Source organism: Callospermophilus lateralis, chromosome 9 (genome assembly GCF_048772815.1).
Source record: "Callospermophilus lateralis isolate mCalLat2 chromosome 9, mCalLat2.hap1, whole genome shotgun sequence".
In the NCBI taxonomy this organism is placed as follows: domain Eukaryota; kingdom Metazoa; phylum Chordata; class Mammalia; order Rodentia; family Sciuridae; genus Callospermophilus; species Callospermophilus lateralis.
The window spans coordinates 86,105,400-86,132,555 of NC_135313.1; the positions used below are offsets into that span (position 1 = coordinate 86,105,400).

At 33.3% G+C, this 27,156-nt stretch overlaps 1 protein-coding gene across 1 annotated transcript in view; it reads left to right on the forward strand.

Moving 5' to 3' along the window:
- Positions 1-27,156, forward strand: part of Lrp1b (LDL receptor related protein 1B) — a 1,566,902-nt gene that overhangs the window by 577,478 nt on the left and 962,268 nt on the right. Inside the window, exons 5-6 of the mRNA XM_077110319.1 lie at positions 651-779; positions 18,875-19,132. Coding sequence (XP_076966434.1) covers positions 651-779; positions 18,875-19,132 — 387 coding nt within the window. The remainder of the gene's footprint in view (positions 1-650; positions 780-18,874; positions 19,133-27,156) is intronic.

The following is a 27,156-nucleotide window of genomic DNA, read 5'->3' on the forward strand; positions in this document are numbered from 1 at the left end:
GTACTTAGGTCAGACTGAATATACATCTGTCTAAAAAATTAAGTATGACAAGATCTTTTTGTTTCATTGGTCAGTTAAGAATCATTAAACATCTACTGTTTATGGAGATTTAAACTAGATGGTAGAGGAAGGAAGGAAGATATTAAAATAAAATTTAATTTAAATGTCTGGTTTCAATAAGTGCTTGATAGTTTCCCCTTTCTTAATTAGTGAGGGTGATTTACATAGCTTGGCTCAGAACTCTTATTAAATCTGTAGATTGAAAACCATGTCACAAGACTAATTCTTTGTTAAAATAGTAAAAAGACTGTGTTATGAACACTGGAACTATTCAATAAATATTAATTGCAGTGTATTTCATACCTTGACCAAAATACCCAAGAACTTCTTACCTACCCATCACAAATGCAAAACTTGTATTTAACAAATGATTTAATATTAAATTTGATCATTTTTTTCTTTGTAAATATTAAAGCAGCAATGAACTTGAATTTCAGTTAGTGTGGTCTTGAAAAGTCATATTGGTGTTAGTGCTTCCTTTCATAAGCAAGAGTCTGTTTCCAAAGTTCAAACACACATGCATTCTTCAAAGAGAAATAAAAATGTCTAAGAGTTAAGTTGCTTAGAAATGATGCCAATTTTCCTTTTAGATCGAGACGAATGTGCTATTTATGGTACCTGCAGCCAGACCTGCATAAATACACATGGCTCCTATGCTTGCAGTTGTGTGGAGGGCTATCTAATGCAGCAAGACAACCGGTCTTGCAAAGCCAAAAATGGTAAGTGATTTTTTTTTTTGTCCCGAATTCCTTATTTCCTTTACACAGCTCCTTTTCATTAGAAATGAAGTACAGCAATATGAATTTGGAAGAGTAGAGGTTCCATCATTTCTATACACTGATCCATAGTTAGAAATCCAGAGCCCTTCTTTCAGCTGTCACTGATTATTATAAAACTCTTTCCATTACAGGAAGTTTATAATTAGCCAAAACCTGTTAGAAAAAGATGGATTAATTGGTTTGAATTACCCATCTCTTTCCTGGAGTAGTAAAATTAGATTCCTAACAGGTTTCCATGAGCTCCTACTTTGCCTACAAAATTCATCCTTCACATGATAAAGTTATCTGCTAACCAATAAACCAGATCATATTCTTCTCTCCTGAAAAATCTCTCAATAACTTTCTCCCATCCTGAGAATAAAATGTGAACTATAAGGGCCTAATTATCAGGTACCATTCCTCTTTATAATTTCACCTCTCTCTGCTCTCTCTTTCTTCATCAGTACCAACCATACTTGTTTCCTTCTCCTTCTTCAACTAGGTTGGTCTTGATTGAGGTCATTTCATTTCCTATTTTGTCTGGCTGCAATGTTTTTGCCTATAATATTCACCTTAATATCTCCTTCTTATCAGTCAATTCCCAGCTAAAATGTCCAATTTCAGAAGGAACTTTCTTATCTATTCTATTTAAAGGTGAACACCCTCTCTAACATTATATTTGCCCATTGTATTTATTTATAAACACCTACTGTATTGCTATGATCCAAGTTCTGTTTTCCTTATAATATTACCATTTAAAAATACTCATTTAGGTATCTGTTTGCTTATCATATGATTTCTCCAGAATAACATAAAGAAAGAAACAAAGGTAGGAAAGGAAAGAAAAAGGAATGAAGATTTTTTTCTAATTAAAAGTACCAAAATGAGTGCTTCACTCTGTTTGGGGGGTGGGGGGTGGGGCGAAGTATTTGAGATTGAACTCAAGGGCACTCAACCACTGAGCCACATCCCTGAGCCTGTTTTTGTGTTTTATTTAGAGACAGGATTTCACTGATTTGCTTAGCATCTCACCTTTGCTGAGCCTAGCTTTGAACTTATGATCCTCCTGAGTCACTGGGATTACAGGTGTGCACCACCACAGCTGGCTGAGCGCTCCACTTTTCAATGTTTGAATTTCATATTTCAAAACTGACTTTTGCTACTTACCTATGAATAAATGTTTTTGGTTTCTACATAGTTTTCATCTGCATTAAACACTTAGTACATATTTTTGATCAGCTAATGAAGTAGCTTTGAGATGTACTAAAAACTATAGGAAGATACTTATTTTTTTGATGGGTTGAAGTTGCTTGGGAAGACTACTATTACGTGTGGTATTCCATCTGCCTTCTTCTAAATTCCCTTAATTCTTTTTTTGTAATTTGTTTTAATTAGTTACACATGACAGTACAATGACCTTGACATATCATACATTTGAATCAGATGGGATATATTTTCTCATTTTTCTGAGTATACAGGCTGCAGAATCACATTGGTCATGCAGTCACATATATACACACAGTAATAATAATGTCTGTTTCATTCTACTATCCTTCCTATCTCCCCAAACCCTCCTCTCCCCTCCCATCACTTCTCTCTACCTAATCTAGGGTAACGCTATTCTTTTTTTTTTCCTCACATCTTCATACATGTATTTTGTATAACAATGAGGGTCTCCTTCCACCATCCATGCAATTCCCTTTCTCCCTCCCTATCTCCTCCCACCCCTCTTCCCTATGTGGAGGTAATCTTCTTCCCATGCTCTTCCTCTCTTCCCCATTTTGAGTCACCCCCCTTATATCAGAGAAGACAGCATTTGTTTTTCTGGGATTGACTAACTTAGCATAATCTGCTCTAATGCCATCCATTTCCCTGCAAATGTCATGATCTTATTATTTTTTAGTGCTGAGAAATATTCCATTGTGTATATATGCCACATTTTTTTTATCCATTCATCCATTGAAAGGTATCTAGGTTGGCTCCACTGTCTAGCTATTGTGAATTGTGCTGCTATAAACATTGATGTGGCTGTGTAGCTGTAGTATGCTGTTTTTAGGTCTTTTGGGTATAGTACAAGAAGAGGAATAGCTGGGTCAAATGGTGGTTCCATTCCCAGCTTTCCAAGGAATCTCCATACTGCTTTCCAAATTGGCTGCACCAATTTGCAGTCCCACCAGCAGTGTATGAGTGTATGCTTTACCCTGCATCCTCGCCAGCACTTGTTGTTGTTTGTCTTCATCATGGCTGCCATTCTTACTGGAGTGAGATGGTATCTTAGAGTAGTTTTAATATGCATTTCTCTGATTGCTAGAGATGATGAGTTGTTTTTTTTTCCATATATTTGTTGATTGATTGTATATCCTCTTCTGAGAAGTATCTGTTCAGGTCCTTGGCCCATTTGTTGATTGGGTTATTTATTTATTTATTTTGGTGTTTAGCTTTTTGAGTTCTTTGTATACCCTAGGGATTAGAGCTGTATCTGATGTGTGAGGGGTAAAAATTTGTTCCCAGGATGTAGACTCCCTATACACCTCACATATTATTTCTCTTGCTGAGAAACAAACTTTGTAGTTTGAGTTTATCCCATTTGTTGATTATGAAATTCATCTGGAAAAATAAGAGACCCAGAATAGCTAAGGTAATTCTAAGCAGGAAGGGTGAAACAGGTGGTATCGCTATACCATAACTTAAACTATATGCTACAGAGCAGTAGTACCAAAAACAACATGTTACTGGCAACAAAACAGACTGGTGGACCAACGGAACAGGATAGAGGACACAGACACTAACCCACAAAACTACGACTACCTTATATTAGACAAAGTTGCTAAAAGCATGCACTGGAGAAAGTATAGTATCTTCAACAAATGGTGCTAGGAAAACTGGAAATCCGTATGCAACAAAATGAAATTGAATCCCTCTCTCTCACCATGCACATAAGTTAACTCAAAATGGATCAAGGATCTAGGAATTAAACCGAAGTCTCTGCATCTAATAGAAGAAAAAGTAGGCTCTAATCTCTATCACGTGGGGCTAGGCCCCTATTTCCTTAATAAGATACCTATAGCACAGGAATTAGAACCAAGAATCAATAAATTCCCTTAATTCTGATTTCATATCAGTCACCTTCAAATTATAATGCATTGATAAATTAATGAATGTTTTCCCTCCTCCAATCCCTTAGTAGCCCTTGGTGAATTAGGCATGGGGTATAATTCTTGTTTCTGAAGCCAAATTGAGCAAAGCACTGAATTTGCTCAGCAAGCTGTTGCTGCTGCCTCTCTTTACATATAAACTCATTTTATGTTCAGCAATTTCCCTGAAATAGTATACTTGATCATTTAGAAAACATACTTACGTAGAAAATCTCAGAGAAAGAAGCCATCTTTTACTTCTTGGAATTACTGACTTGTTGCTTATGAAGTCTTACTTACTTTAGAGGGAAATCCTGGAGAAAATTAGGTTATATTATATACTCCCCTTTTGCTCAACACTGAGAATTCTGAATTATTACACTGATGGACTCAGGAAGTAAAAGGCTTGTTCTTGTTTTGCCTATTGATTCATACAATATTGCTATGGATACTCTGGGAGAATGCAGTGTGATAAACCCAACACCAAGAAGCCCTTCCTCTTCTTCTACACAAGCAGGTTCTCTGACATTAATATGTCACCAGAGAAAAAGGGTACATGGTATCGCCTTGCTACAATCAAGGGCATTTGATGACTAGAATTGATGATGACATATACAAATCACTTCACCTCTAGATCCTTAACTTGGTTACATTATTGATCAACAAAGTTTAATAAATACACAGTTGTTATGGGAATGTTGTAGTTTACAGTTGAAGGAAAATGAATTGCTAATAATTTGAACATAAGTCTATAAAAAACACTAACTAGTTCTGGGGGTCACATGTGTATCCAATGCATTGTATAATTCAAGGGGAAAACTATCAGTTTTGTTTTAGTTGTATTTATAGCAAATGCACCAGAGGAACTTTTTTGGCTTTGGTGCTATGTAAACTTCCATTTAATGAATCAGGTTATAAAATCTTGTGGTGATTTTGTTATATCATTGTGTTACTAGCAGTAGGAAAATATTATAAGTTAAACTTATATTGTCTGAAGCTTCTTCCAGTCCTGCTTTTGGTTAACTGACTGAGATTGGCCCCTCTTTTTACTTTTTTTTTTTTTTTCCTACAATGCCATCCTATTGGACTCTAGAACTTGACATTCTCTGAATCAAGCCAGAGTTCCTGGGCTTTCAGCTGCTGGGGATTGTGGGAAAATAGGGGAGGACAGAATGGTATGAATAAGATACTGGATTTGTGTAAAAGATCTTCAAACCCAGATGATGCAATGAGAAGCTAGAACTAGAACCAGATCTGCAAGAACTATACAAAATGATAGATGGGATCAAAGTTCCTAGAAGTGAGTCTTTATGTGAATAGGCACAATCAATTGGCAGTAACCTGCTTATGAAGGTGCTGAAGTCATTCATCATAAATTAATATCATGTTTTCTTTTAACTAAATTTACCTCAAAGCATTCCTATAGGGTCTTATTTTCAATGTGACAATTGATAGTAATTATGTATTTTAATCTAAATTAGTTGCATATATAAGCTTTATAATATAATACCTGAACCCAAGTAAAATGTATAAGCCTTATGAGCATCTTTAAGAAATAATCCTGGTTAGAGAGAGGGAATTTTAGGCACTGTGGCACATGCAGGAGCAAATATTAATGTCAGATAGGAAAGCTTTTTATTTCTATTAATTCATGTAACATTTTTTTTTTCTTTCTACACTTAACTAAGGTTGACTCTGACTACTAAAATAGAGTCGACCATTTCAGAGTTGGAAGAACTTCAAAGGTAATCTAGTTAAACTGTACACTTGAAATTGTATATTTATTTACACAGAAAAAGTATTTCCCCAAAGAAAGGAAGTCTAAATCATATATTTAAAAAAATAACTTCAATTTAAATGTATACATTTTAATAATTCTATCATATAGAAGAAGACATAATAAAATTTTAAAATGACATTTTATGAGGCAAGTGTTCATTACTTTGGGATGGAATACATTTAAAAAGCTAGTGATTTTCTAATTAAATAGACTTTCATTCAGAAAAATAAGTTAAGACAACCATTTACATGTACACAGTAAATTTTCTGCAAATTTTTACTTTGAGAATATAGTTCTAATAAGGACAACATATTTGAAAATAAAAGTTTTAGTTTTCAATATAGCTTTATTTTATTTTGGAAGTACTGGGTCTTGAACTCAGGCCCTCTCACATGGAAGTGCCCTACAACTGGGCTACATCCCCAGACCTTAATACAACTGTCTTCTTTTTAACTGAGACTGATTTTGACCAGGAAATATATGTTGGATGTGGGCACCTGGGGCTGAAAACAGGCTTATGTAGAAACAGTAGGGAAAAAAAGTAATAATGATGATTTCTAACTGAAAAACTGTTGGCAGCTTTCCTCCTGATAAATTCAGGCTCATTGGACTCTACTTTCCAAGATCCAACCACTTGCTAACCTGCAGGCATTTAGCTCAGCATACAAATTCTCCCAGACCACTAGGGGTCTGCTGATTATACTGAAATAGTTGCACTGTACAAAGAACTGTAAATTTTATTCTCATCACTGTAGAGGCAGTATCAAAGGACACCCTAAGAGTATATCTCTGTGATGTGTAGCAACGAGAACAGTGAAAGATGAGACTATTAGATAACTTCAGGGTTCTATTACAGCTTATATGTTACTGTTCATTGATTCAGGAGAAAAAAAAATGAAAGAAAAAAAAGGACTGTTTAGACAACAGAATACTTCACTGTAATAATAGGAATCATAATCCCTGTATAATCCAAGTTACTCCTAGACAATGTTAGGGAGGGAACGTTTTTATATTGCATGCTATTTTTTTTTTTTTGCTATGATTCTTGAAAAGACATTCTTCCTACTTCAAAACCCTAGGGATAATTTAATATCTACTAATACATAGTGTAATTTTTTTGGTGGGGTGGTGGAAGAATCATCTGCATTTGCTGCCAGGGCTGGATAGGATTGTAGAGAAGTAAGAAGTTTCTGTATAGCAAAAGAACAACCCATTGCCTCACATTATCATTCTCTCATCAGTGCTACAGTACGTTTAGTATTCAGTTATTAAAAGTTCCTTCTGCTGTATGTGATCATTCACTTCTATTATTCCAGTGACTTGGGAGAACATGGCAGGAGGATTGTATATTTGAGACCAGCCTCTGCAGTTTAGTAAGACCCTAAGCATCTTAGTGAGACCTCATCTCAAAATTATTTTTTTTTTAAAAGAGCTGAGGGTGTACAGTGGTAGAGCACCCCTGAGTTCAATCTCCAGTATACCCAGAAAAAAAAAAAAAAAGCACTTCTCTTCTTATTTTTAGAACGAGCCCTATATCAAATTATAGGGTAGGTAGGATCAGAAGGGTAAAAAATTAAATCATACTAACCTTTGTAATTTATGAGACTAATGTATCAAATCTTTTCAGAACACTGTCTGAATAACAATGACTTCCTGAAAAATGAAAGATATGCAAATATATACCATTCAGTGTTTGTTTTTAGTTTTGTTTTTGTTTTTGTTTTATAGAGCAGAGGTTTAGTTGTGGCATAATATGTCTTTTTATTGGGCCACAACTGTGAATGGCACTTGATGATATGATGGTATATGTAAAGGCTTTTAACTAGGAGTGAGCCTAGTAGACCTTCACTATCAGAGTAATACAGATTAGTTTTTCTTTGGTATGATACACAAACATTGGTGAAATTATGAACACTGTGATAAATAGTAAATTTCAGAAAAATAGCTTCATGCCTGGAATACGGTAGGCACTTGACAACTGCTTGTTAAATGCTTTAGAAATTTCTTCATTATTTAAAAAGCAGATTGAGGGTACTGGGATGTTGAGAATCAAGAATAGAAGACTCAGAAAATTGGCAGGGATTCAAAGGAGAAACACAACACGTTTTGCCAGTTTTCTCCTAATATTCAGGACTGACTCTAGTTTCGGTACAGTAATGGCCTCAAGAAGTAGTTCGGGAAGCTCTGCAAAATCTCCTTTATTTTGTCTTCTCCACTAATGTCTCCCTTTGAGACAAACCAATACCCAAATGGAATGTGTACTAACCTGGGCAAATGTGGCTTCAGGGCAAAACTATCTACCATCAGACTATATTGCCTAAGCCTCTGCCTTTAGAAATTCTAGAACTTCCCAGGATGCCTTAGAAATCTTGACCTGGGAACTTGTCCATTGAAAATATTTCTCTGTTTTATGGAGTTATTCTTAACCCATCCCTTCTCTGGCTCATCACTGAGTTAGGAATTAAATTCCATGGAAAGAAAAGGCAAGGATTTCTGCTGGCATTGCCATCACCCAAATTACACATTTTTTTTTTTCCCTACCCAAACACTGTTAATGAGTATGATACTGCTGGAGTGTAAAAACTCCTCATGAATATTCTATGCTGGCTTCAAACTTTTTGTTTGTTTGTGTTTTGCTAGAGGACATCGTCTTCACAGTCTAGCACCTTTCTTGACATTTCTAATCTTTTTTCTCTAGCAACGGAGTTGCAAGATTGGGGATAGAGAACACAATCATGGGGTCTGATGTGTTATCACACCTTCCATTTACTCATAGTCTATGAAAATATCAGACATGGAAAGAATGCCTATTTCTCACTATCTTTATAATTTATATTTTTATAGAAATGTAGCTGAGGACTACTTGGGGCATGAAGAATTACATGACTATATTTAAAGGCTTTAGATTTGACATTAAATAAACTGATTTTACAAATGACATGGCATATAGACACACATTTCTATCATGTTACTTAATGTTTTATGGAATAGTCAAGCTACTAATTAAGTCCTCAGTGTACAGTGTTCAATAAAGCATATCTTTCTTACAATTAAGTCTCTTTTCTTAATATAAAATTGGATAAATCCCAGGAAAAATAAAAAGAAATGAATCACATTCGGATTCATATAAATTACAAGTGTTTACACAGATGAGGCAAGGATATACAAATGCATATTCCTTTATTTGGGAAAAATGTAGATGTCCATAACTACTGAAATCCCCAAGAAAGAAAATTAATAACCAAGAAGCTGACAGAATAATTTTTTCTTTTCTTTAAAGAAAAAAGATGGTGATCTTTGTGGGGTTAGTTGGTTTGTTTTTCTTTTTCTTTTTTTTTTCAAAGAAACTTCAAGCCATGGCTTGTATCAATTTTAATCAACAGGGAATAAAACTATCTGGAGTAATGATATGAGTTAGAGTGTCCAATGGACACTCTATTCCCTGGAGATCATACTTTCTCTTGACTGGAATAACTAATATTCTGCATATTCCCTCTAGTCAAGCTGCCAAGAGTCTTTTAGTCATGAGAAGAGGAAATCTGTTATATTGATTTTGCTTTTAAATGTATGAGCACTAAGACTTAGCACTAAGACTCACATAGCACTGATTCTGCCTGTACCTTCCATGAAATATCATCCTGACCACATTACTAAATAAATTATATTTTAATACTCTGGAGTTTTAGAACAACACACCATTAAATTACAAAGAACATATCCTGTAACATAGCCAGAAGTTTTGTATATCATCAGCATTGAGAATTTAAAGTACTTAATCTATCTCTATAATAGCAATGTAGACAATTTCGATCTTAAATATACGTTATTCTTTTACATCTTTTGGCAGCCCTGTCAGAAAAAACAGTGAAATAGATTAAATGACCTTTTCTCCCTCCTGTAGATAATGAGTTTTCATGTTTACCTCCCTCCTCCTTATTCTTAAGATGATGATCTTATTTAATATTTCCCTGAAAAAAGATAGCAATTAAAAGAGAACTTTCTCATTCCAACTCCATCAATCTTCCCGTCTGTGTGAATCTAGAACCAATCTTTCCACCCTGAATTCAAAAACAAATGCTGATTTTTATCCTATTAAAGATTAGTCCTGCAATTGTAAACCAGTCCCATCTTCTCTCACCTGTTTCAAGATTAGTTTCACAAAATTATTTTCCTTATTCCTTGAAATCACTAATATTTTTCATTCCTTTGCATCATTTCCTTCAGCATACATAATTTTCCTACATCTGTAAAGATGATGTGAAAATATTTCCTTTAATCCCCTTTTATCTCCACTTTTCTTTTCTCATAACAGAAATACTCCTTATTACCCTCCTTCTCTTGAACTCACCTCCATGATTCTTATCTTATTCTTAGTATGCATTTGTACTTATTGGCAAGATCACCAGTGACCTCTACCAGTGAATTGAACACAGGGGTGCTTAACCAGTGAACCACATCCCCAGCCTTTTCCATTATTTATCTTGACACAGGGTCTCATTAAGTTGCTTAGCCCCTCACAATCTTATTCAGGTTCACTTTGAACACTCAATCCTCCTACATCAGCCTCCCAAGTCCCTGGAATTACAGGCAATCACCAGAATATTTGCTCTTTTAAAGAACTACTCTTGTCAAATTTCATTCTTACATAATTGGGCATTTTTCTTGACCTTTTTTGCTACAGTATCTTTATTTTGCCAGTATTTTAGCATGACCCAAAACTCAATCCTTTCCACATCTTCTCTTTCTTTGCTGATTTCCTAGGTCCTCTCATCCTGAATCATTGCTTTAAAAATACACACCTTTCTTCTCTGGCTTCAAAAATATCTAGAGACAAGACTTTAAAATTTTCATCAGTTTTCACCTCTGTGTTAACCTCCAGACTCACAGATTCAACAATATATTCAGTATCTCCATTTGGTTATTTAGCAGAAATACCAAGCTCTACATATCTTGATCTGACCTCTTGATTCCCTGACCTAGGATTGCTTTTCTTCAGTGTTTACCACCTTGGGAAATGTCAGTCTCCATTCTCCTAGTGTTTTCAGGCCAAAGTTTTGGAGTCTTCTTGGACCCCCTCTCCCTCTCTCAAACCCTTTGCTTTTAACTTTCAGATACATTCTGATTTGCACTAGTCTCTATAAGGGGCAGCACTCATCCGCATACGTATGTTTTACTTACCTTCATTAAATTTTTTAACTATCAAACAATATTCAATAGCATTGGTTTATTTGCTTAACATCTGTCTCATCCAGTTAAATGTAAATAGGGATTAGTTAATTTTGTTCACTGCTGTTATCTCTGGCATCTAGAGCAGAGCCTTACAGAAGCTAACCAGTCTCAAAAAATATCTGTGGAACAAATAAATAAAAATGTTAATGCTGGTGCAATATTTTATTTTTAGGAGTCAAATTAAATGTGGAGTTTTAAATATTTTGAAACATTAAATATTTTATGAATAGGAGTTACTTAGAACCAATTTTCAAATAAGCTAATATTTGTTATAATTCAAGTATTGCCAATTTATAACATAGAGCGATATGTCTGGGTTGAAAATTTGTGTTCTTATAGCCAAATTAGTTCCTGCTGGTTATAATTAGAAACTAGGTGACCAGAAGTTCTAAAAGTAGCCATTGGCCACCTCTTAGGAGCTAAAATGAATTAACTATTCATGGACTATCAACTAGTTGTGATATTCACTTAATAACCTAAAAATTGATTTAATGTTACTCTGAGATTTTGAGATGCACTGTTAATTATTATCAGTTAAATTTCATTCATCCTTTCTGTGATAGTAATTACAGTGTATTATTTATTTCACTATATTTATTAAATATATGCACATTTTCATATTTATGAATTCAGTAAAATATCTTTTTCTTTTCTTTTTTTCTTTTTTTTGGTCCCAGGGATTGAATTCAGGGGCAACAACCACTGAGCCACAACCCCAGCCCCATTTTTTGTATTTTATTTAGAGACAGAATCTGAGTTGCTTAGTGCCTCACTTTTTCTGAGGTTGGCTTTGAACTTGCCATCCTCCTGCCTCAGCCTTCCAAGCAACCGGGATTACAGGCTTGCGCCACAGCACCTGGCCTAAACTATCTTTGAAAACCTCAGAGAGTTCAAATTCATATCCCCCAACTTCTATTTATTTATTGAGTATATAACTGCAGGCCAAGTAAGGTTTTCAAGTAACAGAGGAAGCCTCTCTTTATTCTGGTGTGCCACATCTATGAAATAGAGAAAATTATTCTGACAAATTTGCAAAATTTGAAGGCTGTACTGTTTATTACTATGGCATGATATCATTGATTTCTGTTGTTCTTATAAAATGAATGTTCCGTGTTCTTTCTACAAAGAATTTTATTGCTTGACAATTAGCACATTATAAATTGAAACCTTCTCTAAAGAAAGGTACAAGTTTTTCACTAATAAGGTGTAACTGGAAACATGATTAAATTGTTTTAAGATCTACAGTTAACTCAGGTTGGTCAGTAGTTTGAGTGAGCTTTTGTAATGCCAAAGACAAGATTACCGACAGTTTTAGCCACTGGACTAACGGGCCAATACTGAATACTTCCTGTTCTTTTAAAACTGACTCTGTGATTTCTTTCTTTCCCATTTATTTTAATGATGCCAACATTGTCCCCATCACCCAAATCTAAAATAGCCACATATTCTTGACTCCATCCATCTCCCTTATCATCTACAATCCAACAATCATTACTGTTCCAGAACATCTACCTTACTGCATCAACCCATGTCTCCCCAGATCTCAATACTTCCCACTTAGGTGCTCATTACCTATTTTCTGAGAAATTAAAATGCTATTTCACTCATCCCAGTATCTGATGCACTTGTTACCAACTTTTTTCAACATTTAGGAGTATCTTTTTATAATTAAAAATGAAATTGTCAGTACTCTTTATATAATGCATGAGATCTAATGTGCTAAAGTCTTTTCAAGGGGTTTTTTGAAGATTCTCTGGGGATTTCATTTCTGTGATGAGTCTACTTCCAGTAGGAATATGGCCACATATAGCCATCGCTACATTCTGCTCTTCATCAGTCTAAACAGGAACAAAGATATCTTTTTTCTTTCTTTTATTTTACTCTTTTCCAAGTAACCACCACCAAGACAGGGTGTAAGAGAACTTTTACATTTTACCTTCCCATTTGACATGAATTACAGTGCACCAATTAAGAAGTAAATGTTAAAACAGATAATTCTGAAAGTTGAATGAAAATCTATCTTTCCCACTATATTTTAGTTGTCCTTTCCACTGCATCCTACTGACATTAGTATCCCATATATTATTTCTGAATTGACCTTCTTAAAGTACAGTTTTGATCATGTTATCATCTTTCTAAAATGAGCTCTGGCTTCCCATTGCACTCCAAATTAAAAATGTCTATCTTCTTGACATTGGTTAACCTGTATAGCTTGTCTTCAGCTTACTTTCTCAGCCACTAAAAAGTGCTGATTTTGAATCCAGTTCTTTTTTCTCAGTAGCTATATGATCTTAAACAAGTTACTTAGCGTTTATATACCTTAGTTTTCTAATTTCTATAATGTGGATAGCATTAGCATCTGATTCATGGTACTGCTGTGAGTATACAATAAAAAATAAACAGGTAGCCTGGCTTTTATAGTATCTTACTGCTAAAATATAAAAAATCATGAGAAGTATTATGAGAAATTTCCATCAGTCACGAATGCTCTTCCCACCAGAAAACTTTTCACTGAGGTCAGTATATTCCCAATATATTCTAGTGTTTTTAAAGTGTTTTTTTTTTCCACCTGATTTCTTTATTTCTCTCTTTGAATGTCAAATCCATGTTCTTCCATTAAAGGAAAACTGAGGTCAAATGTCATCACCATTAGGAAACTTTTGACTCAATTAAGCAACTGTCTGTAAACATTACTTGAAACTGAATGACACTAAGAATCTTTCAACATAGGTACCAACTTGATTATAAAAATATAGATCTTTCCAATATACCTTAATCTTTCTACTACATTATATTTTTCCTTAAAGTAGATTATTTTACTGATTGCTTTCAAATTCCAGTTGAATACCTAAGATTTATAAATACTAAGTAAATTAATAACACTATTTTGTCCAATCAAAGAACAAGTCAACATAAATACATATGACAATAAAAGATGGTGTGAGAGAAGTTATAGCACAGATGTAGTTATACATACTTTCTTGCTAAACCCAATACCATTTTTAACACAGTTTAATTTTCATGTTAACCATATCTTATTTTCCCTTTATAAAATATTATATTTCATTTTATGTTTGGTAATAGATCCTTATTCTTATATTATTCATTTGATAGAAATTTTCTAATAAAAAGAGTTGAGGAAAAAAAATAATTGTTTTAGAATACAGAAAGAAAACCTCTATCTTTTTTTCCCTTATATGATATTAAATTGGTACTTGAATTTGGTTTGGTAGACTTTGATTTATAGTTTATTGTATAATATGGAAAATACCCTCTCTTAAAAAAACTAGATATTTTTCTTCCAATGGTATTCAACTTTTTCTGTTCTTTACATAGTCTAAGAAGGTTTTTTTTTTTTTTACAAAAACTTTATAGTCTTTTTATATAGATTGCTTTATGTTTCATATAGCAGTAATTCACTACCTATGTGAGCCTGTATGCTTTTTGATTACAAGTTGTTAGCATCCTTATCATCTCTAACTCCATACATTTTTTCTTATTTTTACAGCCTTTAATTAATTGGTGTATGATAAAATTAAATTAAAACATTTAAATTTTCTCCTTGAATACCTCCAAGTGGATATTGGTTTGAAATAAATTCTTTGAGCTGATGGATCACAATTTTCCTTCTTCTTACTATTGTAGCCTCATTTTGGCACTTCATTTTATATATTTTACATCCAAGTCTTTATTTAACCTTTTATCCAGGACTTTGCAAATATTGAGGTGAACCTGCTGAACTTCACTCATTGGAGATAATTGCTCACAGCTACAGGTTTAATTAAGGGATATCAGAACATGGTACAACTAGAGGGTGTACATTTACTTATAAATGAATTATATACATATATATTTGTTAGATTTATATTGATTTATGAGCATCTGAATCCAGATTTTTGTATTGCTTAAAAGTAACTAAATAAGCGTTCTTATAATTGAATGGAAAAAAAATTAAGTATTAAACAAAATCTTAAAAGTGACAGTTTTTATTCATATTGAAAATATTTTTAGGGGCCAGAGTTGTGGCTCAGCATTAGAGCACTCACCTAGCATGTATGAGGGCTTGGGTTCCATCCTTAGCACCACATAAAAATAAAAAAATAAAACAAAGGTATTGTGTCCAACTACAACTAAAAAATATATATTTTTTTTTTTAAAAAAGAAAATGTTTTTAACATCAAATGTATGTCAAAATATTATTATTAGCCCACAGATACACATTTAATGTTTTCTCAACTGTAAGAAGAGGAGGATGTTTGCAAGGATTTATTGTATTAACTTGGTATTTTGGGGGTCTGGCAATATGAGCTTTTTCATATTTCTGAGTTTCTCTTTTCAGTTCACAAGTTTAAAATCAGTCTTCAAGGAATGTGCCAATGATTAGTTTATCATTCATGATTGGGAAAAATAAAATCTCTTTTTGATCATACAGAGCCCAAATACACTTTTCTATGAATAAAAAGAGAAAACACTACATTTTACTAATGTCAACATGGGGTGTTGTCATGAGGATGAGGGCAGCTTTGCTGCTCTATGGCAAGTTTTTTGACAGGCTGTTGTGGAGGTTTCGTCAAGGAAAATCTTGGTTCTCCATGGTAGAGTGCTTTCTTGAATTCCAGTCTCTTCTATGTGGAAAGTTAATGTTTACTTCCTCTTACTGAATGTTGACTTATTAGGTATCCCTTTGACTCAAGTCAGGTAATGTGTTTTCCAACTGTTCCTTTGGAAAAACTGTCTATTGATTCTTAGAATGACAACCTGCAGGGGCATTGCCTTTACTCTGGTCAGTCTGTATCCTTATTACCTAAGCTAATGGTGCTCTTCAGCTGGCTTACGGCAACTTGAGGTAATGAAGCATGGGAGAGATCCAGTGCACTGCAGCTAGAAACAGGCTGCAGTCTTTGCTAGGGCTATGTTGACTTGCATAACGAAGTAGATGAAAAGACTTGTAGCTTTAGATCCTGATGATTTTCTGTGGGTTCTTAGATTTTTCATGACTTTCTTCCCCCACAATTAAACTTTCCTTATTATTCTAAAGAGAGAAACCACAGTTAATAATTAGCAGAGGTACAGAATTATTTCTTCAATAAAACACTTCACAACTAACATTTTAAGTCTTTTTCCTCCACTGTGTCATTTGTATTTTTAAAGTCACCATTATTAAACCAAACTATGTCAGATCCTGAGTCATATTATCATAATCTCTTTACTGGTATTCTGTTTAATTGGGGCTCTATATGTTTTCATTAAGATAATCACATAATGCATTCAAAATCAGCTGCAAATAAAATAAATTGATAATTTTGTCAAATAAGCATTGCCTGTGCTGACCATTAACTGATTTTTATCTCATTTTCTCAGGGGAAGCTCAACAATCCTTTATATTTCAGACTCTCTCCAAAGAATGTTTATGACATGCTTGAATTATTGAGTTGTGGCTGGCTAAGAAACGATTGTCTGGATCCAGACTTTACATAAAGCTTTTCAGTAAAGAAGTTTTTAATTGTGACTCATTTTAAGTGAGAGGCAGTTTCACTAATGTTCATTTGAGTTGTCAAATGAGACATTAAGCCTTGACATTAGTGTCAACATACCTTGGTTAACCTGATAATACAGCTATTGAAGACTCTTCTCTGAGAGTGACAAAGTCACCTGGAAAACGGAAAAAAAAAAAAAAAAAAAACAGAGTGTAGAAAAGTGACCATATCTGGACCTGTGAATAAGGGAAAGGCAGGGGCAAGGATAATGCAGTCTCTAGACAGATTTACGAGATTAGAAGAGAAGGCAACTTTCTTACCAGGTTCAGATGTGGGTCCTTGACAAAGTCACTCTAAGCAAAGACACTTCACAATTTTACTGTTCCTGAGGGAGCTCTATATTGGGGAAGTGACCTTAGCATTGTTGAGACTTCTATCTGTTGGCCTATGTTCAGGCAGCCCAGGATAAATCTGTTGTATCCATTGGTAAAAGGCTGTTTGGGCTACTTAGTTTTATAACCCTACTGAGTTTTGTTTCTATGTCTTTGTATTGCTTTTTGTTTTAATATTTTTGTTCTTTTCATTCAGTCCAAAATGTTTGGTGCTTTTCTGAAGATAGAGAGGAATCTTGTGGCTTGATTGAGATCATTCCTTAGGTGTAAGAATTCAAATATTCCTAAAGTACACTGGATACATCTTAGGCTTGATGGCATCAAGCTCACCAGGGCAGATTCCAAACCATCTTCATAAGAGGGTTATTTAATCTGAGGGAAACACAAAGAACCCGATAGCCTTACCCCACCAGAAAAATAAAGACTACCAAGTAATACTGCTTTTAAACATTAGACTTATTTAATTACATTGCACATAGTATCATAATTTTCTTTTGCCCTGTCCTATAGAACTCAGCATTGCTTTCTTGCAGAATGATCAAATGATGTTTATGAAATATGATGTTTTCTAAATACTATCTCTCTCTGGATTCCCTTCACGGTTAAAAAAAAAATGCCATATCCACAGAAGTTTTCTAAATAATTCTGCTATATAAGAGTTCTGGGTGTTTTCCTCATTTGTATCAATGTACTACTGGGCATGGGTCCTAGGCTTTTTTCTAGATGCCAGAAATACAGCCACAGAGATATACAATTTATCATAAATAAACAGGCATACTAAGTCTTCTGGTAATAACAAAGGAATAAAATGGTGAAGGAGTATAGAGGCTTGCAATATTCAGAAGACAAAATAGTAAGAGAAGTCCTCACCAGAACAATGACATCTGAATGATGACCTGGCTGGGGTGAGAAGGTCAGCCAATCTGATATTTGGAGGATGAGTATTCCAAGAAGAAAGCAGGGCCTCTGAGCTGGCAGCTTGACCAGCTCCTTTTAGGAACAGTAGGGAGTGCAGTGTTTCTGGAGTGAGAAGAACAAGGATAGTAGTGAGGAGATGAAGGAAACAAAACTGAAGATGGAATGAGAATGCAAATCAGGCAGAGCTTTACAGTTTAATATAAAGGCTTTGACCTTTGTACTAGCTGAAATGGGAGCCTTTGAAGGATTAAGTAGAGGACTCCTCTGATCTGCCCTATGTTTATATGACACAGTTCTATCCATTGTGTTGAGAAACACTGAAAGCATAGATGGCAGATGGGAAACCAGTTAAGAGGTGGCTCTGCCATCTTCCATCTTACAACATTCCTTCTATATGGGATTTATTATTACCTTGATATATGCTATTAAAAGGGTGGGTGATTTTTTTTTTCAATTTTTATCAAAAAGTCTGCAATCCTAACACCAGCAAAGTTGCATTGTTCAAAAAATGCAGTATGGAGCATGTCCTTTTTTATACCTAGGATCTCATTTTTCTGGCTATAGGAAAGAAATGTGGAAGGAAGTGGCTCAGCCATCATAATCTAGTGACTAAGAGAACATGTGATTGTTTGGCCAAGAGGCCAATGAGGCCAAGGTCACAGGTGTACTCTTTTTATGAGTCTGAGCTGTGTATGTTCTGCTCCAGAAAATCTATTTTTTACCTCATACATTCACCTCAAAACAGCATGCCCTTGCTCACAAGGGAAACCTGGAAAACTGTGTGGAGTGGTCAGTACAGATCCATCATCATTGCTAGAGAAACAACTCATAGCACTTCCTTTATTTACCACCATTGAAAAAGTAAATAGCACCGTCTCCACATTTAGACAATACATTATGACTAAGGCAATAAGGAATACAAGTATGCAGTGCAATGCATTTTTCCAGTGAGTTAAAATAGTCAGTGAAGCATATAGATGGTTTATTAAATAAGTTGTTTTGCAAGCACTTTTTAAAGTTTTAAACATGTCTGAAAAATGTAGAAATGACTTTTAATGAGTAATGCAACTTTAAAAAATGAAAAAAGCAGCTCCCTTATTTATTTCATTTCTCTCTTTTATTCCAGAGCCTACAGATATGCCGCCTATGTTACTAATTGCAAATTCTGAAACAATTGAGATGTTCTATCTTAATGGAAGTAAAATGGCAACTATAAGCTCAGTCAACAGGAATGAAATTCACACTCTGGATTTTATTTACAATGAAGAAATGATTTGTTGGATTGAATCAAGAGACTCTTCAAATCAACTGAAATGCATTCAGATAACAAAAACAGGAAGATTAACAGATGAATGGACAATCAATATTCTTCAGTCCTTCCACAGTGAGTATTTCAATTCAATATTTTGTATTACCCTTTTAGGATTTAATTTATAGACAAGTAAGTAGCATTCTTAAATTTCTAGCACAGCTTATGAATATTGGAAAGCTAAGTGTACAAATATAAACACACTAAATGACTATACCAACTGCATGTTTTAAATACTCACACATACACATTCAGTAATTCTACTTTTATACATAGTAAATTGTGGAGTTAATTGCAATTCTTTATTTAATGCTTATTACAGTATCACCTAGCTCTGAATTGTGATTTTTTTCACTGCATGGTATTTCACAACGTGATACAGGAGGTGTGATTAAAAAAAAAAAAGGCAAGACTTTTATTTGTTAATTATAAGTTCATCAACTGCAGAATTTGTTAAAAATACTTTAAAAACTATTAGATTTATGCTAATTGGTAGTAGCTACCTGTGTTTGTGGACCTTTTTTTTTTTCCAAGCAAATCAGAGTTTTATACATCATTTCTCAAAAATGACTTAAGATTTGTGATTAATTTTGACTTCTCATGTCATAAATTTGACAGAATAATAACTGTCCTTTCTTTCCTACATATTACCATAAATACTAAAAAATGTTGTTATTCTCTCTCTCTCTTCTATCAGCTTTCCACATGAGAGTAAAAACTTTTATTTGCATATTCCTGGAGAACCACGCATGAAAATTTTAACATGTGTCCAGTTATTTTACAATTTACAGTGAAAAAGATTAACCTACAAATACTGCCACCATAAAAATCTCTAGAGAAATAAAGAAAAATATATACAATCAAATTGAAAAGGAAATAAAATTCTGTAATATAATATGATTTTCAAATGTGGAACATGATTTTGATTTAGTAATTGTAATTTATTAAAGTAGTTGATAAAAGTTAATATAACAGTTTAGTGATCATTATTCAATATAATAAAAAATACTATGTAATTTTTGATGTTAGAGTAAATAAATTAATGACAATGATTATAAAAGTGAAATATGAAGATATGAGTTTTAATACTTCACTGAATAGAAAAGAAATGTTTAAAAAATTGAGTCCAACATTTTGAAAACTACAATAACATAAAAAATGATAAAGCTGTCTTTCATAAGCATGGACCAAAAGTCCTAATGAGAGCAATGGATGATGACTATTTCAAGGATTCTATGGAGAATCCTCATTTATAATAAAAGGCAAATAACAAGTTGTATCAGCAAAAGGAATGCTGCCCATAATCAGCAGTTGGAAATTGTTTGAACACAGGCACAAGTCCTTTATCACATTAGTGGTTACCTTAACTAATCCAGACATATTTGTCAAAGGAAAATGAAATATAGAATAGTCAAAGAGCTAGAATATTCTCTAGCTAGCTAATTATTTTCCAAACTTAACTAAGCAACTTTTTCCTTCACTTAACATGCCGGAATGATAGTAGCAATCTGCACTTCAATATGTAGTTAAAATTATTTAGTAAATCCAGGGAAAAATCAAATAATTGCACATCAGAATATTTGTAGAAAATTATCTGCAACTTAGAATGCATTTAATATATACAACAGTTTTTAGTAAATCTAGAAAAATAAAGAGAATAATTTTGTTAAACAATTCAAAAAATGCTAAATTGAATATTAGTTTTTGAACCAAAAAAAATGAATGCACTGGAAATATTTTAATCAGAGTAAATAATTTTTGATGAAGTCAGATTTATGCCATACAATTTGAAAGTCATTTTAGAAAAAAATGTGTTTAAATGTGTGGAAGTAATTTAATGATAGGTGTGGGGCAGGAGTGTGAGCAGAGCTGAGCTCCTCTGTCATGCTTATAAACCATTTATGTTATCAACATGTCACAGAATGACTGCCATTAGATATGATGGGCTCTGCCTTTACCATGACAGTTTGTGAGTTTATAATGAAGTCTGAATATTCGTTGCATGTATAATTACTCGAAATCTCTATCACACCATTTAAGCAAAAATAATGAACTGATCAAGTTTGTTTGAATACCAGTCAATAACTACATTCCAGAGATTATCTCTGCAAGTTTTGTCCTCATCATTTTTAGGCAATTTTCTCTGAATTTACCTGAAAAGAATATTCAGTGTTGAAAAAAAAAATATTTTAGAAAGATTTTTCAAAGGATTACTGTGAGAAAAATCAATACAGATAAAACTGGCTTGCATTTAAAACTTATATAATAATATAGAAATGAACATTTGATTACAATGTGAAAAATGTTATTGTGTATCTTATCTCTTTGTATGTCTACTCTGTCTCTGTGGAGTATACAGGAGAAAGAATGTCTTTTGTGTTTCTTAATAAACAAAATTTTGATTCAAATTCAGATATATTAGGCAATTCTGAATGACTATAAAGAAGCTAGATGTGGAATCTAAACTCTATGTTTTGTTTCTCTACAAAAGAAAGACAAATCTACCTAAATAATGTGTACATTTTATTGAGTAGATAAATAAGTGTCTGTAGCATTTAGCACATTAAAGCAGTTATTATTATTCTTTTTTCTGATGAGACAACTAAGTCTCTGGAAAACTATGTAATAGCACACAATAAGTGTTGGCTATAGGTTTGGGTTTGGCTCAGTCTTCATAGCTTTTTCTAAATACCACATTTAGATTAAACATTTTATTTTTCATTTTAGCAAACCAAAGTTATTAGGTCTACTAATCTTAGTACAAAAGCTAATAAAACCAATAGAAGAGAGGTATAAAAGTCTTGAAAGAGACATGGAAAAAATGAATTTTGACAGAAAGCTGTTATTTGGAAAGGCCCACAAAGGATTCTGATCTGGCCCCCTTGGGAATTCTACCTTTAGTATTGAGAATCTCTCCCAAGCAGTACTGTGGTAAAATGTATATGAGTGATCAATAACACATTCAAGAGATTATTAACCAAGGAGCATTAAGGAAAATGAAAGATATATATATGTATATATCTTATTAAATTTTGTTCTTCTTATGGAACTACCATTTGATCCAGCTATCCCACTCCTTGATCTATATCCAAAGGACTTAAAATCAGCATTCTATAGTAACGCAGCCACATCAATCTTCATAGCAGCTCAATTCACAATAGCTAAACTGTGGAAGCAACCTAGATGCCCTTCAATAGATGAATAGATAAAGAAACTGGTATAAATACACAATGAAATATTACTCAGAATTAAAAGAGAATAAAATTATGGCATTTGCAAGTAAATGTATAGAGTTGGAGAATATCATACTAAGCAAAGTAAGCCAATTCCAAAAAACAAAGACCAGATGTTCTCTCTGATAAATGAATGCTAATCCATAATGGGGAGGAGGGAGGCATGGGAAAAATGGAGGAATTTTGATTGGGCAAAGGAGACGGTGGAGAGGGAGGGTGCATGGGGGCAGAAAAGATGGTGGAATGAGATGGACATCATTACTCTAGGTACATGTATGACTGCACATGTGCTGCGATGCTACATAATGTACAACTATAAAAATGTAAAGTTGTGCTGCAATTGTGTACAATGAATCAAAATAACATTCTGCTATCATATATATCCAATTAAAATTAAATTAATTTATTTAAAAATTTTAAAATAAATATGAGTTATATTTATTATTTAGCATTGTATGCTAAAAGTTGCAGACTTTGAAAATAATTTTGAAATTAGATGTTTTTTAAGCAAAAGTCATTTTTTTTAATAAAGTATTCACACAAGATGTATTGTAGCACCTAAATGTTTCCCAAAATTTCTTGTTGGAGAGCATGAGGTAAAGACATCAATGCCACAAATAAATCCCAGTGCTGGTATTTAGAAGAATGGTTATCTCCATCTTTTTTTTTTTTCTGGACAAAATGCACAGAGATGACTGAGATAAATAAGAATATTTTATGTAATATCTTTTTTAAAATATATCAATTTTTGTAGAAGTAGTTGGACACAATACCTTTATTTTATTTATTTATTTTCATGTCATACTGAGGATCAAACACAGAGCCTCACATGTGATAGGCGAGTGCTCTACTGCTGAGTCACAACCCTAGTCTGAGTTAATCTCTTATTAAGGACACTAATTCAGAACCATATTGTCACCTTCCAACTGGACCACAGAAACTTTCATTCAGTTTCCATGTGTGATTCTTCAATACACTGAATAATCTGAGAATAACGTTGAAGATTCTAGTATGGTCTTGACCAGCTTGCCTTGATACATTCATGGGCTCAACTCCACTCCAGTAGAGTATGCCTGGCAAAAATGAGAAGGATTTTTATTCTCATAGACTTATTAGTATCTGAATTAAATCCATTCACTGGCTTTTATCTTCTTTTCTTAGTCTGTTCTTGAACTCATTTTCCATTTGGTCTTTGCCTAAATCCATTTAATCCTGATAATTTAATAAGTCTGACAGTTTCATTCTGTTGTATATCAGTATTACTTCTTTTCTTTGAGATAGTAACTCTAATAATCCTGTAAGACTATGGGAGAACATTCACTGAATGCCTTCTTTGTGCATTAGGAATTTCACATATTGCCTCATAACCATCACAAAAAAATTAGACTATGTGTATTATTTTATAATTGTCAGTTATAGATGAAAATGAATTTAAGGCAGTGAAATTTTTTTCTTAAGGTAATAAAAAAATTTTTCTTCTTCATCTCTCAATAGATACTTAGTAACAACTGTTCTTGCATCTCTTCAACTGCCTTTTTGCCTAATCCCTGCATAAAAATTCCAGAGCCTTCACCACTTCATGTCCACTTCCCAAGATATGGTTAGACAAGTATGACCAGGCTATGTCCCTATTGTAAATATAATCTTGAAACAACAAAAATCCACCTGGAGTAATGAAAATGCTACTCCCCAATGATAATGCCTTGTACTGAGTCTGAATTTGAGAGGATGATTGTGGAATATTGCAGAAACATCCTTAGATTAGCTGGTGACCTAATTACACAGAGATCACAAGAGAAAGTTGGCTTACTGTATTCCTAAATCATATGTTAAATATTGAACGGTTAGGAGAGTTCTTCTATAATTATCTTTCTCCATTGGATTGGTGAAACTCACATCTCATTGTTTCAGTTGGTCTTTATATAGTTGGTATTGAAGTTGTGCACTGTAACATGAACTGATGTGTATGTTTCATTGTTTACAGTTCTGATGAAATGATTGTAATGCTCTACTGCTTAAAATGAAAATAATTTTTGAGCTGTCCATTTCTCAGGATACCATGCAAACCCATTATCTAGCTTCTCTGCAGGCAGCTGAACTACCTTGCCTGTTGTTCTCTACACTAGTCCCATGTTCCACCTAAAAAGTACCACCTGTACTTCCCCTAATGTGTTTTGTTTTGCTCATCATTCTTTACACTATCAGATTCTTTCCAAAAGTTTTTCCATTGAGGTTAGCACCCGACCTTGAACATGGGAATTTATGCTTTTAATTCTGCACTGCAGATGAAGCATATTCAATAATTGATTAGTTCTGGTTAGAGCATTGTTTTAGAAAGCATTCAGAACTTGGTCAGCTTATACCTAAGAAGAATTAAGAAATAATAACAATAACCATTCTTAATTTTTAAATAAAATGAGATTTTTTTCATAAAGAACATTTTATTTTTGACTGTCCACTCTTCCACCAAAAAAAAAAAAAAAAAAAAAATGGGGATAGTTTTTCTTGGATTTTTAAGCTATTTAGAATCCAATTTCTTTTTATCAGTGTATCTTGTGGAGAGGTAAAGTTTGCATAAGAGTCTTGGCTGCAGTAACTGGCTTTATATCATTTCCTGCCGAAGTGCATCTAACCCATGAGAATATTACAGCACTATATCCAAAGATATCTTTTTAAACTTCTCTTCTGTAAGCAAATACATGTTTTATTATATTTTTAGTGCTTTTTAAATGCTCCTCATCTTTTTAGTACACTTATGTGGAAACATTAAAAGTGGATTTTTTTCTGAGACATGGCTTCATGTTTTTTTGTTGTGGAGAAGAGTGGGGGATGCTGTGAAGCTAACTAATACAGGGAATCCTTTTGGGGTCTGAAATTTTAGTGAGGAGATTAAACAATCCATTGAGAGTAAAATAAATGAAAATTAAAATTGCCAACTATGTAAGTCTGAGAACACATTTCAGATATGTAAGTGTATTATTGATACCATACACTTAAAGTTCTAACCATTACATTAAATTGTTAATGTTTACGGTATTTGATAAATTTATACTTTGAGGTAAATAACTTGTTCTGATTTATAGTCAATACATAGCCATCAAAACCTTTCTAAATGTCTAGCTCAACAACAAAAACAAAAAACAGAACAAGAAAACCTCTTAGTACTGTTTCTCTATAAATTTGTCTTTGTTGTTATTCCAGCTATATTCTTGTCAGGCTATAGAGACTATTACTATCTTATTGTTGTTTGTCAACAAGCATGATACTTGCCAAAGCAGAAATTAGGAATATGCTAGACCTCATTATTTGTATGCATTTTTTCTAAGCTTTTAAAAAATATGTTTGTACACACATTAGACAGAAATATATCCCATAGAAGTTGTGCTTGACATTGTATAAAACTTTTGAATAATTATTTTCAAGGTTAGTATTTTTGTGTAAATTCACGTCTGAGTAATTTATTAATCATTTTTTCATAGCCTAAGTAGGAATTTCTGAATGCTTCTATTATTGCACATGATATTTAGAAGGTTGATTTTACCAGTCAGAAGTTTGAAGGGCATACTCATTTTGTCATGAGTTAGTCTCATAGTATATTTGATATCTATAATATTTAATTATTGAAGCTTCTGTTTTTGACCAGACAGACTTCATTTCAATGAAAGAAAGAAGAAAGTTGGCAAAAAGAGAAAGGGATAAGGGATATGTATTTTTTTTAACCTTAAACATAATTGCTTATTTTCTTTATTTTTTTTAACTTTATTTTGTGTTTTCCTAAGAGATTTTCATCAGGTAAAATGAGTATGTTTCTACTTCATATTCCCTGACCTTCAGAGGTTTTTAATCTTGTAGAGACATTTACAAGATATTGGAAGCTCATCATAAAAAATAAAGACAGTGTGCAATAGGAAGCTAATTAAGCAAGGTAATAAAACTGGCATGTAGCATTTCATTTTTTGATTAAGATTCTTGTTTTCCTATTTTTTTCCCAGTCTGTAACATCTTGTGATTTGCAGTTTTATCTTAACAATGGGCTTTGTATTTGTCTCACCTCTGTATTTGGGCTGAGTTGATGTGGTCCTATCTCTGTGATTGACTAGCTATATGACCCTACGCAAATCATTTGAAAACAAAAGAACATGTTCACATAGCTGCTAGAATTCCACATCTAAATATACTCCCCACTTTCTCTCCCTTTTGCTTTCTTTTCTTGTACTTTATGTTGGGAGAGGGGAGAGACAGACAGACATGTATTTGTATTTTCTTCTTATGTCCTCCTTTTTTTCCACCCTGTTAATCACTCACATACCTTCATCCTTTTATAGTACCATTAGTACCATACAGTACCATTACCTAAAATAAGAACATATTTTTGGAACACCAGTTCCAAAAACATGATCTTGCAAAAATGATTTTTGTGATCAGGTAAGTTTGGGAAATTTTACAAGTTATATAACTTTATTGAAGACTTAGAATATCAGTAGCCTGTATGAGAAAGATAGTAGCATGAGTCAGACATAACTTTCCTATGTTCATACATGAATACATAACCAGTTAACTCAACTTCATGTACAACCACAAAAATGGAAAGTTATACTCCATGTGTGCATTATATGTCAAAATATATTCTACTGTCATGTATGACTAAAAAGAATAAATTTAAAAAGTTATGCGAATTTCTTCAGTAAAATAAGTGTCAACTTTGTTCAGCTTAGGGTTTCTTTAATGCATTTGCATTAAATGCATCTGAACACTTTTTTGGTGTGTTAGTGATGGATTTGTAAAGATGTTTCTGTATGGGTGCTTGTTTCTAAAAATAAACTATGAGTCTATACAAGCATCTAATATGTATTAATATTTCAAATA